A 20,152-nucleotide genomic window follows, 5' to 3' on the forward strand; every position below is an offset into this window, starting at 1 on the left:
TTGAGTTCCAGTTCTGACATCCTTCAATGATAACTCTTATAAGCCGAATAATCCCTTTCCTCCCCAGCTTTCTTGTTGATCATGGTGTTTTATAACAGCAATAGAAACTCTACCTATAACAGAAGTTGGTACCAGCAGAGTGGGGTGTTGCTGTGACAGGCCTGAGAACGTTTTTGGTAGAATTGTGGACGGACTTTGGCACTTTAGGCTAAAAGAGCTCTGTGGGATGTTCTGTGGGAGCTTAGGAGAAAAGAATATTCAGAGCTGTGCAGAGGATGAAGTCCTGGCTTGTGAAGTTTGAGAGGGAAGTTTAAGAACTCTAATAGAGCCATTAGTTATTTTGATTTAAGATTCTGTGAAGCCCTCACTGAGACAGATACTTACAAGAAAGAATCTCCTATGCAAATCTCACCTAAAACACAGAAATCAAGTAATGGCTGTGAGCTGTAATCAAACTTCAGTATATTTTTTACCAGAATGAATTGTGTCAATGCATTTAAATTCACTAGTAAATATGTACTTTTATATTTCCTAAATTCTTAAGTATAATTAGAAGAGTAGATAGCAGTAAGTGGTTTTTAGTTTTTCATTGCTTTTTGAGAGAGAACTGCACTGTAGATAAATGCATAATTAGTTTTTAAACCGATATTGTAGAAAATGTTGGTTTATGAAAATTATAATCCATGCAGTGTCTATATTTTCTTATATAAAGATAACTGATTCCCATTGAAATATTCTTAATTCATAATAAAGTTCATTTTCTTTTAAAATTATTTTATTTTTGAGATTATAATATAGTTGTATCATTTTCCTCATCCCCTTCCTCCCTCCAAACATTCTTGTATGACCTTTCATCCTATTTTTTTCAAATTCATGGTCTCTTTTTTGTTATTTTTTGTTTTATATCTGTATATATTCCTACAAAGTCTTAAATACATAACTCTACCCAGCTCACTCCATATAATGTTACTTGTACATATGCTTTCAGGATTGGTAATTTGGTATTGGATAATTATTTGGGTATTTTTCCCTAGGGAAGTCTCTCCCACTCTCAGCATTCCTCAGTTGCCGAGTTGTTTGGGGTTAAGGCTTCCTGGGCTTTTCTCTCTGAGTATTAGCATTCCTATTTCTGTTGTCCTTGTTCTGCTCATGTTTACCCAGTCTTGTCAATGAGACTATGAGTGTAGCTTCTGCCCTGCATAGGAGATGCAATCCCACAGCAAACTCCTTCTTCCTATGACGCTAAGAATCTTTCCCCTCATTCTTCAACAATTATCTCTGAGCCTTGGGGCAACTCTGCATTTTGACTAATTGAGGTTTTCTTTAACGGTATTCACCATTTGCAAAGTAGCTTTTTTGATGAGGTGTAAGGACTATACTTATCTGTGGACAAAGGGACAAATATTCAGAATGTAGTTATGGATTATGCTGGTTTAGGAAAGAGGTGGGTATAGATTCCCCTCCACGATCCATGGTTTCACTAGCTGTGGGTAGCTGGTTAGATTTCCAGTATAAGGTAATGATTTTTCTTTTGTTAGGTAAGTCTAATTAGAGAGCCAACGTTGCTACCAAGGTATGTATGCCACTACTGCACGCTTAGAGTTATTGTGACATGCTTCATAATTGTGAATCATAAGATGACAGCTGCTTAGGCATTTTGGTTCTGACCTCCTTTGTTAGCTCATATGTCTCCATTCACTATCATAAAAGACAGCCCTCAGGGAGGAACCTTTCAGGTCAGGTCTCGCTTATGTACACTTTGGACCAGTTTCTTAAGTTTATTGTGACTTCAGCGGTAGGGATGAGCTTCTACTTCTGAGGGGTAATAAAAAACACCATTAACCCTATAATGTTTTAGGAGTCTCTTGAATAACTCTGACCAGCAACTCAAAAGAGGACTTTTCACAACTGTTCCTGGAGTTTTTGTTAGGTGGTCTATGGTTCATTGAGGGGTGGGGGTGAATAGTGTCATCCCAGATGGGAGAATTTCGTTTTGACTATTCATGTATATTTACAGACTGACTGACATATATTAGAGACATTTTTAGTTAGGTAGTTAGTAGTATAATATGACTTTTTTAGACACCCTTATTTTAATTATTAAATTTTAAAAAGAAATAGATTAAATTTATATTTTTTCTTTACAAAGAAGAGAATTCAACTTAAAGTTTTGTAATTTTAGGTAAATACTCAAAAGCTTTATAGCTATTTAATGTATTTATTAACCAACAGTCCAAGCAAGCATGCTCCTTGAAATTTTTAGTCATTTTTAATATTTAAGACTCTGCCACATATATTTTCTTCCTTGATATATTGCACTGTTTTATTTCTTTTGTAACAATTTAATTGGGATTTATTTGAGAGAATTCAGCAATTTTCTCAGATCCTCAACACATGGATGAGCAGAATACAATGTAGGGATTAATATTGTGTTTTGACATAGGCATATTTGAGATTTTTAAAATGTAATTCTTGTTTATATTGATCTCCTGCTATGGTCTGCTCTTGTCTACATTAATAATAGATTCTTAGTTTATGTAATCTTCTTTTACACCTTCTGTTAGTCAATCATGAGGCTGTTTTCTAATCTGGAAGGATGAGGCAAAACCATAAATTCTACTATTTGACAGGTCAGATTGATAACAGTAATACATCATATCAAAAAATGAGCTTTTATAATAATTAAATTCGAAGCACCCAGGTGGGAAGTAGTGGCACATAACTAATCCCAGCACTGGAAGGCAGAGGTAGGTGGATCTTTGTGAGTTCAAGGCCAATGTGGTCTATAGAGTGAGTTCCAGGACAGCCAGGGATACATGGAGAAACCTTGTCTCAAAACAAGCAAACAAACAAAAAAATTGAAGCACCCTTTTAGTACATTAATTTCTGACCTATAACAATCACAAAAAATTTGGTATTAACAAAAACGATTTTCATATATATTTATTTAAATGTAACTACATGAAAATTACATTTTACTTTTACTTTATAAATATGGCTTAGAATTCAGACTAGGCAGTATAATGTTATAAGAAATATCTCTTATGCCTTTTAGCAGAACACCTTTATACATAATCAAGGTTTTACCAGTAATATTCTAAAACATTGCCTGCATTGCTTCACTTACTCCCCAGATCCATAGTGAATCACTTTATTATATGTGCTAATAATTTAAACATTACAAATATTATTTGTAAAATATGTTTTGTATTGTGACATGGTAGTAAGTATGGAAAATACAATAAGAATTTTAATTATTTAAGTACATATTTAAGAAAGCTTATAGGGGAATTATATGGTAATTCAAATTAGTTGTCTTCGTATTTACTTTATGTTAGAATTAATTTCTTGCCTATTTTGCATTTTTATTGTTTCCTTTGTAAGAGTTTCCTTCTGTCAGATGTGTCCTTATATGATTGTTAGTCTGTTCTAAATGTTCAAATTTAAAAGCCTTAACAACTTTTGACCCACTTTCTCTACAGTTATATGTAGCTTGCTTGTTGTACTTACCATGTGTTTAAAATAAAAAGAACAGTAGTGTTTATTAGACAACAATACTGAAAACAGACAATGTTAACAGAAGGAGCTACAGGGATAGGTCATTGAGCTTACATTGTTTGTGTTATTTTGTTTTCTTGCAGTTAATCTTCTAGATTCAAAAACAATTCAAGGAGAGCTGGGCTGGATCTCCTACCCATCACACGGGGTAAGTTCAGTTGACCAATAAAATGAGCATGATGCTGTCTTTTTCCTCTCTGAGAAAATAAAGAATGTTCAATGCATTTTCTGAAGAATCTATGGATTTATAAAAGATCTGTGGGTGAGTGTGTCAGTTTATGGACTGGCACAATTTAATGCTGATATTCTGTGCAGCTACAGAAAATTCTAGACTGCTTTTCTCCTGGATTCATTACTTGCTGCACTGGGATGGCTAAATATTTTAATTATTATTGCCATTTTATGGATAATATAAGTATGGTTATTTAGTATATTTTGTGATAGGATAAGTGTAAGTGAATTGACAAGACTTTGAAGTTTCATATTATATTCCAAGTATTCTTTGGTAATGGTAATTTTCCAAGTTATAGCCTTAAAAATTAACCATGGTGATATGTTCAACTACAATAAAAATCATTACTCAACTGTGAAAGCATATACTCCACTCACTTATTTTGAATATCTTTTATGTGTTTAGATTGTTTCATAACTTGATACTATTTAGATGTTAAAGCCAGTACTTCCTTAATTTTTAACTTTTTATGTAAATTTTAAACTTTGCCAGTCCAGACAGAGTTTACTAAGCTGTATGGAATTTTGGTGCTTCACATGTTTATAATGAGCCTTTTACTTAAGAAAATTATATTTGTTTATTTATTTTTTTAAAAAACCAGAATCATGAATTTGGAAAATTCTCATGCCTCTCAAAACTTTAATAAATATTTATCACACTTTTGTTGTGAGCATAGTTTGGATAAAATGCACACCATTTGAGGTATTTCTTATAGAAACAAATTCATGTGCTATCTTTTTGTCTGTGGTTGTATTCTTTTCAAAGTGCTATTAATTGCTATAATTTACTATTTTATCCATCTTTTTTGGATACCTAAACATACTAACTTCCTTTCCCAGTACTATCAACTGTTTCTTCACAAAGGGATGTTTTCTGTCAACGATACTTCATCCATCTGTCATCTTTGGTTCTGCTTTTCTTTCTGGCACACCTTAACACTGACTAAATGCCAAAACCCATCATCGGGGCTTCCATGCTGCTGTGGATGAGAGAGAATGAAATTAGCCAGGATTTGGCTTTGCTATAGGTGTAAGGGAATTAAATAATTGGGATAAAACACAACTTTGATTGTCAGAAAAATAAACCAAATCTCATGATTGATCTGGAGAACTTATAACACTACTTTATCAAAAGGTTATACCTAATTTTGCTTTTATATCTTTGAGTTTTTTGTTATATCATTTGTGACATATTGTGGAAAGCTACTGTTTAAGGATAGAAGAAATATTAATCAATACTGACATATTTACTAACACCATTATATATATTTAGGCAGCTATTTTTTAACAATGGGAAATTAAAACATTTTACCATGTGTTTTCCTTTTAAAATGATCTAAAGATAATAGATTCCCAGATATTAAGAATTAGAGTAAATAGATTCTTTAATATTTTGATTACATAATTTAACAAATTCTCTTTATTAATATCAAAGTCTTTATGATAAAATAAGTTAGGCATGACATAAACCAAGAGGAGTATAGGTGTCTCCCTGTTTTCCTGTGTAAAGTTTTCAGTTTCTTCTTTTTCCTGCTGTGGGGATAGACAATTTCCCTGAACTATTTCTTTCTTCTTTTAATCTTGGGGATATGATTTTCTACATTCAGGTCAACTGCTTGAGGTTTGTCACATAATTTTCAGACAATAAAGAAAAAAAAGAAAAAAATCTGTTGTGGATGTTTATGTATTTGTGTATTTATATGTGTATGTTGGTAGGTATAATGTGTTTAGAGTGGTATATACATGCATACAAGTGTGTACATGTGTGCATGTGTGTTTGTGTGTATATGTGTATACAGTTGTGGAATATACATGTGTATGAGTGTATATGTGTGTGTGCATGCATTCATTTATGTGTTTTCATGTGTGTTTGTGTATGTAGGACAGAGTTTAGAGTTCACATGTCTTTCTTTATTCTTCTCTACCTTATTTTTGAGACAGAACCTCTCAATGAAGCTGGAACTCAGCTTTCACATTTTTGATCTACTGTTTTTTTAAGACAAGGTCTCACTATGTAGCAAGCAAAAGCCACCACTCAGCTATTTAGCCCAGGCTGTTCTTGAGCTCACAATCCTCTTCATCTTCTAGAGTAGATATTACTGGTATTTACCTTATGCCTGGATCAATTTGTTTGTGTTGTTCAATCTTTTTCCTTCCTCTTTAATAAAATAAAGATACAATCATTTTGTGTTCATAATGGCTTATTAAGAAAACAATCGTCAAAAATTATTAGAAGATTGTCTATAAAATATAACATTTAAAAACTAAACTTTGAGTGTTTTATTTTAATCAATTAACTCTTAATAACCCAGGGCATCTCACTGATGATGCGGCGAAGATTGGAAATAACCAAAAATAGTCCTTTTATAATTATTTAATTTTAATACAAAGGGAGATAAGGGAACTTACAGAACCAAGGGTCCAGCGGAGCCGAAGGTGAGCGCGGGGCAAACGAACGGGGCGACCTTCTGGTTCCCCAATCCTATTTAAGGGGAATGCTACCCCGCTGGAGCAGCCACGCCCCTGAACTCAGGGATTGGGCCAGCTGCCCCAACATCTCCCCTTTTTTGTCTAAATAAGACAGATTTAGAAACCAAATATAACTATATACAATGGGAACAGATCATATAAAATTACAAAAAGTAAACAATATCAGGCGAGAAGTATATAACGAAGAATTTTTTTAATCATTTTACTTTGAGAAGTCTAAATAATCTAGAAGGTAGCTACTATTATCTAATCTTTAACCCCATCAAAGATCTGAGAAGGAGAGTAAAATTACCAAAGCAACCAGGAAGCACAAACGAGAAACTTTCAAAATGTGCAACAGAAGACAGAGACAATTGACTACCTGGGCAACCACACGAAGTCTTGATAGCAATGTTGAGGCAACCAACTTTGGCTGAGGCCTGAAAAAACCTGACATATCATTATACAATGGCAAGGAATCTTTAGTAGAACTATCCTATCCTGTCTTGGCAAGATAAGACAATTTTGTTTTATCCACTTATGGATATTTTGTACTTTAGTCAGTAATGGAGGTATGGGCTTTTTTTTGCCCCAAGGCCAGTTTTGTCAAGTAGAAGACAAACTCCCAGTGGAGTGTCTTTGGTGCTCAACGTTTTTTCGGGAGTAGAGCATTGTTGTCAGGAGTGATTGTGTCTCATAAATACAAAACTGTAGGTTAGATTAAAGGCCATGTTTTACAGTTCTTTAAAGAGGTTGAAGATTATGTTATCTATACTAAATACAACCTCTATGTGTCTAAAAAACCTGATTGTCCTAAATATAAATATGACCAACATATAATTTTTAACACTTATGTAACTGTATGACTAATAGAATAGACAACTGTGTAAAAAATGAAGACAATGATTTTTAAATGTAAACAGGGTCCTTACATAAATAATATCTGAGGTAGAAATGTACAGTGCAATATGGTAAACAATGTCAATATAACAATTGTTTTAAACAGAGGTAGTATCATACTCTCATACAATGTTTAACATATCAATATATAAGAATCAACACTCATATAGTTTTGTTTTGTTTTTTTTTTTAAAGAAAAAAAAGGAAGAAAAACAACAACTCACAAAAATCAGTTATTCCTTCAGATCACCAGTTAATCCCTCCCTCCCCCCTTTTTTTTGGGGAGGGAGGGGGGAGCGCGCGCTCGCGGGACGACCAGCCGGGCCACGGGGCCGAAGCGAGTCGCGGTTTGTCCCACGTAAGGTTTTTAAGTGGATGTAGCCACGTTGGGCGCCAGATGATGCGGCGAAGATTGGAAATAACCAAAAATAGTCCTTTTATAATTATTTAATTTTAATACAAAGGGAGATAAGGGAACTTACAGAACCAAGGGTCCAGCGGAGCCGAAGGTGAGCGAACGGGCGACCTTCTGGTTCCCCAATCCTATTTAAGGGGAATGCTACCCCGCTGGAGCAGCCACGCCCCTGAACGCAGGGATTGGGCCAGCTGCCCCAACACACTGAGCTGCTTAGGTTAACTAAATTAAAACTTTATCCTTCAGAGGAAAGTAATAAAAGTAAAATATCTTAGCATATCAAGTCATTGAAACTCGTACTTCATTGATTTATAGCAGTGGATATCAAGCCGTGGTCTCAATTCCTTTGGGGATTAAATGAGACTTTTACAAGGGTCACATATCAGATGTCCTGCATATCAGATATTTACATTGCAATTCATAACAGTAGCAAAATTACAGTTATGAAGTAGCAATGAAAATAATTTTATGTTGGAGATTACCACAACATAAGGAATTGTATTAATTGGTTGCGGAGTTAGGAAAGATGAGTACCACTTAGAGCAATGGATGAAGAGATGAAGCGGAGGTGGGGGAGATATTTTGATTCTGCCTCACAGCAAAATTTGGCAATCTTTGCATATATTGCCATGTTGGAAGTAAGGGGCAGGACCGGCATTAGTGGAAGAAGCCTGGAGTCCTACAACACATTTTGCAATGAACATAGCAGCCACCCTAACAAAGAATGGCAGCTCCAAAGTTGAGAAGTTGATGCTTAGGGAATTAGTGTTCACATTCCCTTAAGAGCTCTATGTGGTTACTAAAGAGATGAGAAAGAGTGTGTCAACTGTTTCTTAAATTCAATTGCACTATAGTCAAAAATTCCACATGTCTTCAATTGTAAAATTTGCAAAGCAAATAATTTATTTTAAACTCAAAGTTACTTTTAATGTGGTATGATTGTATCACTAGAACGCTCTGAAGTTTGTTTAAACTTCTCGGGGAGAGCATATCTAAATGGAGTTTCTTTTCTTCATTTATTTATTTATTTATTTATTTATTTATTTATTTATTCATTCATTCATTCATTTAACCTCTCATTCCCCAAAGATGTGTTCACAGTAAAACTTTGTTATTAACCCCAGTAATTTTCTCATGAGAAGATTTTTATCTTCTTTTTCAAAAGTTCTTTAAAACAAAGAAGACAGGGGCTTGAGAAATGGCTCAAGTGGTTAAGAGTTCTTGTTACTCTTCTAGTGGTTCCAAGTTAGACGCCAAGTACGCACTCCAGGGAACTCACAATTGCCTGTGCCTCCAGCTCTGGGGGATCCAATGCATCTTGCCTTCACCTACAGTGACACATGCAGTACGCATTTATACACACATATACACATGACACACACACATATGCACATACACACACACTCACTCAAATATACACAGATTATTGGGTTTGGGGTAACTTTTTAAAAGATTCACGTGGAAGAAAATTAAAATAGTTGTCTCTACATAAAAGTTACAAATCTAATTATAAAGTTGAATATTGAAATCATTTGTAAGGTTATGAATTAGAGTTCACTTTCCAAAAAAAGTTTTGTTTGACAAATTGCCTGACACTATATTTATTTAGTTTTATAAACTAAATAGCAACAATTATTTTTCCTAGCCCTTGGAATCCTGGGTTTAATCCGCACTAGAACCTTCAAGAAGTTATTCCATACTTACATAAATCTTTGCTTTTGAGAATTTTCAAACACATAGACACACATATATGTCTACATAAATATAGGTGTATGTATGTATATGTATATTACAACCCCGACGCTTTCACTTACCAGTTAACCAATGAATTTCATGGAGATATCTTAATATAAGCTGTTTTCTTAATATTTCTCCTACTTCAAAATTAAAGGCACTCTAACAGCAGAGATAGTTTTGATGAAATATCCTACCCCTTATAAGACATCTATAAACACTGTTTAATGTATTTCCTTAATTGCAGTAACTATTAGTAGACAATGTATTCAGTAAATAATTTAAGTCTACATATTGCAGGACAATTGGAATCAAAAATTAGCTAAAACTGGCCTTATATTGTAATTTATGATTATCCTCTAGTAAAAAAAAATATCAGAATGCTTCAAATAAATTACTTTTGGCAAAAGAATAAAAAATGTTTAATGTGAAAAAGAAATTGTGCAAAGGAGAAGACAACAGCGGTGCACTAGGAAAGCGATTGCCTTCCTGCCTCCAGGACGGTGGAATCTGATGGGACTCGCACAGTTATGTGATAGCTGTGGGACTGTGATGTCAGAATATCTAAAGTCTCCTGGAATTTTGACTTTTACTTTGCGGTTGTGGTTTGGAATGCAGGAAAAACATTTTGACAAGAGAATGGCAGGAGCAATCACCTGGGAGCTGCCGTTGGGAGTCCTAGTTCAGGAGCTGGTCCAGGGAATTCAAATCTGTGACACGTACAATACGTGATTCTGGGTCCCTCGGAATTCCAGCCTCTGCTGCCCTGCTTTAGACCTATCCCTTTGACGGCGTTTTATAGGTAAAAACGCTTTCCTTGGAATAAAAGGCACCGTGAAATGAGAGAAACTATAGATGATGGTAGAAATTATCAAAGCTGGATTCTAACAATATTTAATCTGTGAAAATAAAAATGTTTTATTTTTAGTGCTTTAAAAATAGCATACATTTTCCATTTATGCTAAAACTTTATATTCCTATGTGGAGCATCCTCTCCATATAAAAATAGTTTAGATTTGGGGTTTCTGGATTAGAATTCTCAAGACATAGCTTGTTTTGAAATATAATACTTTGTTTCTTCTACTTTGATACATAGAATTGGGTTTTTAGTAAAGAAGTCCTGTAACTGATTTGTGTGTTTTTTTATTTTTCTCACTTTAAAAACAAATTGAATTTTGTTTTGATTCTCACCTAGTATATATTAAGAATAAAGTTGAAAAGCTCAAATGAATTTAAACAATTTCCACTTCTAATATTGAATATTTAAATGCTTTATAAATTCCCTGTGATTGTTCCATTTTAAGTAGCTTAAGAATTCATATCAGGGACAGACAAATTTTTCTTTCTCATGTTCCTCCTATTGAAAGTATTTTTCTTTAACACCAGTAATATTTTTTTTTTACTTCAAGCTTTGTTACAATGTGTGATATCAAAAGTTTATTTTCTGATCACATAGACATTCACTTCATTACGAACACCCCCCCCACACACACACACCTCTCTATAGTGAGTTGAAAATGTCATTCATGGACCCGTGAAATAGCTGTCACATAATGACCCATGTTGCCAAGCCTGAGTTCAATATCTGGGACTCAAATTTTGGAATTAGAGAATTGTCTCCTTCTGCATAATGTCCTCTGACCTCCACTTAAGTGCACACACAATGTATACACACACACACACACAAATACACATACACAAATAAGTAAATAAAATGTAATATATTTTGAAATGGTATTCACATTCAATTTATTAAAATTTAATTTGCTGAAATACATGTAAAGCATTGTACTTATACTAAATGTGTTGCCTTAATTCTCAACAATAACCTTTTCCTTTAATATTTTTATAAAGCATATATGTAGAATAATCACTGTTTTTAAGTACTTATTAGCATGTATGATGTAAAAATATCTCATATCCATAGAGAATGAAGCAGCTTTAATTCCATTGTTTCATTGAATTATAAATATGAATTTTGATAAACTTAAAAAAGCAATTCATCCCAAAGTATTGTTTAATGAAAATATTTTCTTTTTTAATTGCATTATTTTGACCATTAGGTATAATATATTTCAGTTATTTTTTTCTTTTGAAATATTTTTAAAGAAATTAAATTTATCTTGTAGAAAAACTGATGTGAAACACTTTTAATGTAAGTCTAATGATAGATATTGGAACTGAAAACCCTGAATATCTTGATACCTATAAAGCATCACATGTATTTGTATAACCTGTTACCTTCCATTGATTTTCTGACTATCCGTGCCTTCAATCTTTATATAGGTACATAATCAGTGTAACACCTAATTTACATTGCTAATTGAAGCAATATTTCACTTCCATTGCAAGATATACAAGAAGAAATAATCAATGAGACAATATATCCTGTTGTAATTAATTTTTTGTATTTTATTTTATGTCATATGGGTGCTTTGCCTGTCTATGTCGGTGTACTACATGTATGGAGTACCTGCAGTGGTCATAATTGGGTGTTAGAACTAGAGTTATGTTGGAGGAGGAGGAGGGCTGGTTAGTCCTGGCTGCCCGGCTAGCTTAGTCCTGAAATAACCACAGAGAAATTGTATTAATTAAATCGCTGCGTGGCCCATTAACTCTAGCCTCTTATTGGCTAACTCATATTTTGATTTAACCCATTTCTATTAATCTGGATATCACCACGTGGCAGTGGCTTACAGGAAAAGATTCAGCATGTCTGTCTCTGGCGGCTCCATGGCGTTCCTCTCCCTGACTCTGCCTCATTTCTCCCTGCATGCCATTTAGTTTTCCCTGCCTACCTAAATTCTGCCCTATCAACAGGCCCTACGCAGTGTCTTTATTAATCAATGAAAGCAATACAAAGACAGAAAGACCTCCTACACCAGAGTTACATAGTTCTGAATTATCTTGTGGGTGCTGGGAAGCAAACTAGGTTCTTTGCTAGAGAAGCTAATACTCTTAACTACTAAACTATCTCTAGCCTCTTACTTCCCCCATAATCCTTGCTTTACTGAAAGTATTTTATACAATATATTCTGAATATTATATTCCCTCCCTCAACTCCTACCAGATTTTCCCTACTTCCCCACCCTCCAAAATCACCCTCTCACATACATCCTTAGAATACAAACAGGCATCTAGAAATATAATAATAAAGTAAAATAGGTAATAATACTTTATTTGTAAATAGCAGTTGTTTGGATTTGGACCTTGCTGTCAGTGTGTTTCTGTTTGGAATCCCAGTGCTCAAATATCATTATCTAGGATGACAGGGTTCACTCTCATTTCCTATTCAGGTGTCCATTAGCCTTCTAATTTGGGCTCTACTTTTCCAAATAAATCTAAAACTGCACATGACTCATGGTTCCTATGCCTATTATCTATCTATCTGTCTGTCTGTCTGCCTGCCTGTCTGTCTGTCTATCTATCTTTCTATCTATCTATAAGATTATATGTAGTTTTACAATAAACACACAGAAAAAGAAAACAGGTGTTTTACTGGCAACTTTTATGTTGCATTAGCAATTTAAGACAACATTTGCGTTTAGAATCAAGTATCTTAGGTAGTAATGGAGTTCAGTTTGTAGTATCTCCGGTATTTATAAATATTTATAACATGTACATCTGGCACGCATTGCTCATGATAATATAAACGACTATAAACACCATAAATTAAGTGGCAGGGAAATAGAAAATAGCTATGGAAGCAGAGTCAAGTAGTTGCTAGAGTATAAGGTCATCATGGAAATGACTATGAGATGTTCCTAGATCAGATTTTGGTAGGTTTTATTAGGTGTGCTAAGATATATTAGTTAAAGATATCATAGAGCAGATGAAGGATGGTTAAGAATCAGAAAGAACTGTAAGAGGCCCATATGAGTGTTTCTTGTTCACAGAACTGATCCTTCACTTGAACCATCAGTGGGCTTTGTATAAAATAGAATTCTATTTATGGTACTCTATATAAGACTATACTTAAATCTCATTTCAGTTGCAAATTTCCTATTTCTACCTCTGTTTACTAACTTTTTTTCATTTTCTATTTTCCTTCTCCTTCTCCTTCTTTCAAATACATTTCTTCTATAATAAAGGCATAAGACAGAGAGAACATTTGCAAAAGTCAGTAATGAAAATCATCTAATAAACTTAGAAGGTAAATTAAATGTGAAAGAGCAGAAGTTAATCTAAGAGTAACTTTCCTTTTCTTATAAAAATAATATAATATGCTTGCATATTAATTTAAGAATAAGCTAAATTTCAGATGACTGTACTGTGATTCTCATGGTTCCTTCATTGCATGAAGGGCAATACCACAAAGTCAATACTAGGAGTCAAGAAAATGAAGCTGCAGGAAAAATGTAACTCAATAATTGAAAAATATTTCATTTCTTCTTCTTCCTTCTCCTTCTCCTTCTTCCTCTTCCTCTGCGTCTGCTTTTTTCTGCTTCTTCTGCTTCTTCTGCCTCTTCTGCTTCTGCTTCTGCTTCTCCTTGTCCTTCTCTTCCTCCTCCTCCTCCTCCTCCTTATTCTTCCTTTTATAAAATAAAAATCTGCCATTTTATTATATAGTCTTATAAAAATGAGAATAGCTCAAAACAACCTTCATTTCCAGAATTAGGGAAAGATGAGGCAATGTTGTAAGTCTTTCAGTTTGCCTGAGACCAGTGAGAAGGTATAAACAACTAATGTTAAAATAGCTGATGTCACCTATACCTCAAAAGAATAAGGGGCCCCGAAAACTCCAGGAACTTTTCCCGGAAGCTTAATAGAGGCATTTAACTTTTCCCTAAGTCTTCAAGACTATTTATACCTTTCTCCTGGTCCCTCAGATTTAATATTCTCTATTCCCTTTGGATTTATATAAAAATATATTGAATATAATGACCACAGAGAGCAGATAATAATTAGGGACTGAAGCCCAAGACAGTGATACTGAGGAATCTTCCCAAAGTGACCTACCTTAATCATCCTTTCCAAGGACTTAATTTCAGACCAAGTTCATTGCAAGTTTGCATATGTCATGTCAATAAAGCTGAGAGACACAAATATGGATTTACTCAGAGTTAATACATTTTAAATATGTGGGTGTTGTGAAATGTTTTGGTAAGCATTCCTCATTCCATTCCGGGATTCCTGTGTTTTTATGTCACTGCATGCTTCCTGAAGTGTTGGGTGCTGATTTGTTACAGTAGAATGTGTATTGTAACTGTGATAGAGAATCCTTTGGTCTCCTGAGTGTTATGAAGAGTGTAAAAGTTACACAGCGTGAAGGTATAAAAATCCTCTCTGTGGAAATTTGTGAAAAGATCATTGACAGAGATGCTTCACTTTATTAACAGCAGAAAACTTGTACTGTATTTACAGAATGAAGTGTCTGTTTTAAAGGCATCAGAGAGGGAAAGCTAAGCATGTGTGTCTGTTCTCTGCTTCATCAAGCCTGGGGTGACAGAGTGGCTTTCTTATATCATACCATTGCTTTCTGGACTACGTTCCATGCTCCTTCTTTTTCTCTGCACCCTACTATAGGCATTCTCAAGGAAGAAATCAAGATTGGGTGATTTAAAGTCAGGAAAATTATAATACATCTTAGGATCCCTGAATTTCATGCACCATAGCACTCAAAATAATAGCTAATCCTTGAAATGCAGGAAGCAATGGACCAACTACCTCAGGTATTAAAAAGTGCCGCTATCCATAAGACTATGAGGAAAAGAACTGAAATAAATCAATTAGCTCTTCATTCTTCTGGCTGCATTCTCCTCCTCACAATTGAATTTATAAACCATAGATTAAGCCGTCAATTGGTGGCAAAAGGTACTTAACTAATTTTCTGAGAACTAGAAATTAATCTTATCTCAGATCAAATAAAAATAGAAATCTATTTTTAAAATGTTAGCTCAATCGCCAGAAAAAATTTATAGACTTTTGGTTCTTATGAGCATCAATAAATTATTTTATATTTTTTTAAAAAATGTATCTAATTTTAATATGACTATTCTTGAGATAAGATTATATATGGTATCTTAATATTTACAATTTAGGTTGTTGTGTTAATGTTGTAAATTTGGGGGAATATGCATACATGAGTTTGGGGTACATTTGTACTTGTGTGTACTTATATCTTTATGTGCATATGCACACAGAAGAAAGTGAGAGTGTTGAATGTCTTGCTATATTTCCCTTTCTCCCTTATTGGGGACAGGCTCTCTTACTGAACCTTGAGTTTCCTGTGTTTTGGCAAGGTTGACTAGCATGCTCAGCAGTCATTCCCAACACCCTTTTGCAGCATAGCTGATACCGATTTATGCAGCCATGATGGCTTTCACATGGCAGCTGGGCAGCAAGTGATCCTACCAATGGTGATGTCGCCTCAGTCTCACTATTGTGCCTTCCAAATTAAAACTCTCTCCAAATTTTTGTTGCATGTATTTTAAGTAATATACGACATTCTTATATAGCATTAACATAAACAGACAGTTATAAACTATGGTGACAATTTTAGATCATCAGACATTCTAGAAACAGAAATATAAAATCCACATAAAAATTTTATGATTCCATACTTATTTTATGTGTAATTTTACTTGGTAGTCAAATCTTGAATGATAAATTTTGTTGTGAAATAAATGGGCTGAATAAATCAATAAAATGCATTATTTCAGAATTCAGAGGATGTCACATAACAAGCCCTAGTGGGACAATAATTACTATTGGTTCCAAGTTAGTGCTTTATATAACATCTGAATGATCAGTATCAATTGTTGCATCTCCTCCAAGGCACATAGTATCAGAGGCACAGGACGCTAGCAACACAAGTATATCTGCCATGTGTTTAGTGGTCAGGATCCATGATCATTTTCATCGTGGTGTGGATGATTGACACTCATTTTGGTTAGCTATTTTTGTCAGTTTCTCAAAAGGTAGTGTATCAGAATTGTAGCATATCAGTCTTACATATAGATTGCATTGGTAGTGGTACTGTTCAATGAAATGTATTTGAAATAAAATACAAAATCAATATTAAGATTAGATCTTGAAAATGTATTTGAAAAAAGTACATAAGAAATGTAGAGTGCAAATTAAATGAACTTAAACATATGATATACTGTTACATCACAGATGAGCTTAGAGAATATATTTTAAATACTTAGCTGCATGTGTACATGTGCGTGTGTACACACACACACACAAACACACATCTAGCCACAAAACACACATACCTGCATCTGTAACACTTAACAAAAAAGTAACTTCTTAAATGCTATTTCAATATTTGAAATTGTACATTGTTACTGTATTAAGGATAATCCTTAAGTCATAGTAACAGGCTAAATCCTTAAGTCATAGTAACAGGCTCTTGAGTACAGTTTCATACAGAGAAATACAAGAATTTGAAAATTATCCTGAAGTAAATTAAAGTGTCCACAAATAAAACTATGAGTATTTTATCAGTAGAGTGTTTGTAGAGGCTAAAAGTTTAACCTTTTTCCCAATAATTTTATATTGTCCTTGCATTGTAAAAATGATAATTCCTAAAATATTTCCTAAAAGAGTCATGAATCATACCCAAAGTTTGATTAGAAAATAAATGATGAAATGTTGAGTAGATCTGTCCAAATGTTGTGATTCCCTACACTACTTTGCCCCCCAACTTGATCTTTTCAGTATTTTCTTTTGAAATACAAGGAAATGGCAGCCATAACATTTATAGAATTTATGGAAATTATGATCTTCAGTGGAAACATAGGAATACATTCTTAACTGAGTATATGCAGGAGATGAGTGATTGTTTAACCATGACATGTGTAGAGAATATTCCATTGGTCATGTGTCCAAACTTAGAGAGCAAGTCCCTTCTCAAGGCACTAATGACCAAGAGAACTATTTTACATGTGGCCAATTTTCTTGTTATTCTTTATTTATTTCTTGAGTATTAATACTAATTTAAGCTAGAAACATTTAGAATTAAATAAAGGTATGTTTAGCTTTTTTTAAGATTGAGTTTTTATTTAAATAGAAGCAGACTTGATATGTATTTGTTACTTAAACTATATCCATTGGAACTACACATATACCTACATTGTCATGTTCAAAGAACAGCCTGAGATTTCCTCAATTAACTTAATGTAAAGGAAAACTTATGCTTTAAATTTTTCATAAGTGATTTTTATTATTGCTATGATTTGGGATTTATTACGATGATTCCAGCCACTGATCCATACATAAACTTATTATAAGACCCTGCCAGTCTCCCAGTACAAAATCCATTCATGTGTTTTTTAAACAGAACACAGATTGAGCATAATTCACAATAAAAGTTTTATTCAGAAATGAAAGCAATGAAGAGTTAATCATTTGTAACATATATGACAATAAGATCCTCATGCCATCATTTAAGTAATTAGCCAGTGGGTTTTTTGATGGGGGTGGGGATAGGTTTTACCTTTATTTTCATTTGTTGAGCAAAGATAAAAATGAGAGAAGAGATTTGCACATGGGTTGGCAGTGAACTGGATTTGATGATTAAGACAATAATCATTTGCTATTTAATATATCTGTCAAGAATTTATAGTCATGTCCTAGATCAAATACCATGTGTGGAAAAAAACCTGTTGATCCACAGATGTGGCTAAAACTGCTTTGGCTAATTTAAAATTAATTAAAGGATACTTTCATTTATAATCTTTGATACATTAGTTAGTAGTTTTGAATTCGGGAGCAAACTTAGACTGTATTTTAAAAACTACTTTGTGTGAAGTACACACCCTTACACTAACATTATGACTCACTTTTTTAAACAAGTGTTTTAATAAGGAAGAACCTATTATTCACATTTATATATATATTTATAACTATATATAATTTAATATATTTTAAAAATACACACACACACACACACACACACATATATATATAAACTAAAAAATGGAAAGTCTAACTGTCCAGTCTGAGGTGTGCAGGATTGAGCAGTGATTCTGATGCATTTGACTAGCATCAGGAGCTTCCCTGGATTGTGGTCTCCACTACTGTCAAACACAAAGTAAAAGAACATTGACATTATATCTAGCATTCATGCAATTTCATGGGATTTCTATATAGATTTTTGGGGGGAGAATATCATGTTTATATGTTTTGTAGTTGGTGTGTTGCTTTATTTTCATTTGATTTTAGAAGTGGCAGGAATACAAGTGTTAACATTCACACCCAGCTGTATTATTGCTTATATTTTTGCAGGCCATGTAACTATTAAGAAGTTTTATTACATTATTCCCTCCATTATCTCCTAGATCCAACTATTCCCGTATCCCCTGATGCTCTCTCAAATTTATCAACTCTTCTCTATTTTTGTACACACACACACAGACACACACACACACACACAGAGTGAGAGAGAGAGAGAAAGAGAGAGGGAGGGAGGGAGGGAGGGAGGGAGGGAGGGAGAGAGAGAGAGAGAGAGAGAGAGAATCTGTTTTATATTGACCAACTGGTCTAGAGCATGAAGTTTGTCTTAGATTATGATTCATATACACAGTGTGAATCCACTGAAGAAAACGTATTTTTTTTTCTTTCAGACGTTAACAGTTGCAAACTCCTTCTTGGCTTTGGGTAGGAATTTGTGGCCACTTCCTCTTGTTTATGCTAGGATTTTTGTTTTATTTTAAGCTTATGTAGATTTTGTGCATATTGTCACAGGTTACATGAGTTCATATTTATATCGATAATACTGGATTTGGAAACAATATCTCCTTGGGGTCATCTACCACCACTGTCTCTTACAATCTTTCTATGTAGACCCTTGAGCCTTGAGGGGAGGGGCATGATAAAGACATTCCCTTTAAGGGTGCGTAAACCAAAGTGTGTCATTCTCAGCACATTGGCCTGTTGTACATCTCTGTTAATAATCATGTACTAAAGAAGTTTTGTTTTTCTTTTCCCACAAGGCTTGAGTGGTGCAGTGCTCCTGGTATAGTAATATATAATTAAGAATGATTTCATTGCTATGTTGATTTGGTAGAATAATAACAGTGGGGCCCATCTAGTCACAGGTTTTTGGCCTTATTAACAGTTTCAAGTATGAGTTTCATTTCATGGAACTAGCCTTAAGTTTAATAGAAAGTGGCTAAAACTTGTGCCACTATTATACCAGTGGGTATATCTTGCTGGTAGACCACTAGCTTTCAGTTTTTCTAACTGGGTGGAACTGAGGATTACTTTTCTCTTACATGTATTTATGTATGTATGTATGTATGTATGTATGTATGTATGTATGTAGGTATGTATGTAACACATATATATCTTATATATGTATATTAATTTTCTCTCATATATATGACTTATAGCACCATTCAAAAATCATATTTTATATGAGTTAAAATGTATTATAAAGTCTCTTTTATAACATTATCACTATGGAGACTAGAAGGTACTGAGAGAGAGAGAGAGAGAGAGGCAGAAGAATATGAATCATGAACTTGGTAGACAGTGATCCAAGGTCATGGTCCTTTGAAAGAGACACACACCTGGTGGCAAAGCATTCTGTTGAAACATGCCAAAATGATCATCAAAGTTTCTATACTTCAGGGAATTTCATGGGATATTGATTTTGTCTGAAACTGGGAATGTCTGGCATGATTTTGCAGGTTCAAATATAAAGGCTGTAAGCAGATCTATTTTCAAGGCTCCTTGTTCTTTCTCTAAATATTTACTTAAAGGCCCTGTGTACTGAAGCAGTGCTTGGCATTTTAAAAACTACTGCATGGGCATGGAACAATCAATATTTTTGAACATTAGTCATTTTATGGAATTCCTTTTCTAAATTATGATACAATTACCAACTCACATTTA

The 20,152-nt window shown here is 33.9% G+C and overlaps 1 protein-coding gene across 2 annotated transcripts in view; it reads left to right on the forward strand.

Moving 5' to 3' along the window:
- The window catches only part of Epha3 (EPH receptor A3), a 304,113-nt gene that overhangs the window by 16,619 nt on the left and 267,342 nt on the right, over positions 1-20,152 (forward strand). For both annotated transcript variants that reach the window (XM_038345226.1, XM_038345227.1), the window contains exon 2: positions 3,642-3,706. In XM_038345226.1, the coding sequence (XP_038201154.1) occupies positions 3,642-3,706 (65 nt within the window). The remainder of the gene's footprint in view (positions 1-3,641; positions 3,707-20,152) is intronic.

Source organism: Arvicola amphibius, chromosome 10 (assembly GCF_903992535.2).
Source record: "Arvicola amphibius chromosome 10, mArvAmp1.2, whole genome shotgun sequence".
NCBI lineage: Eukaryota > Metazoa > Chordata > Mammalia > Rodentia > Cricetidae > Arvicola > Arvicola amphibius.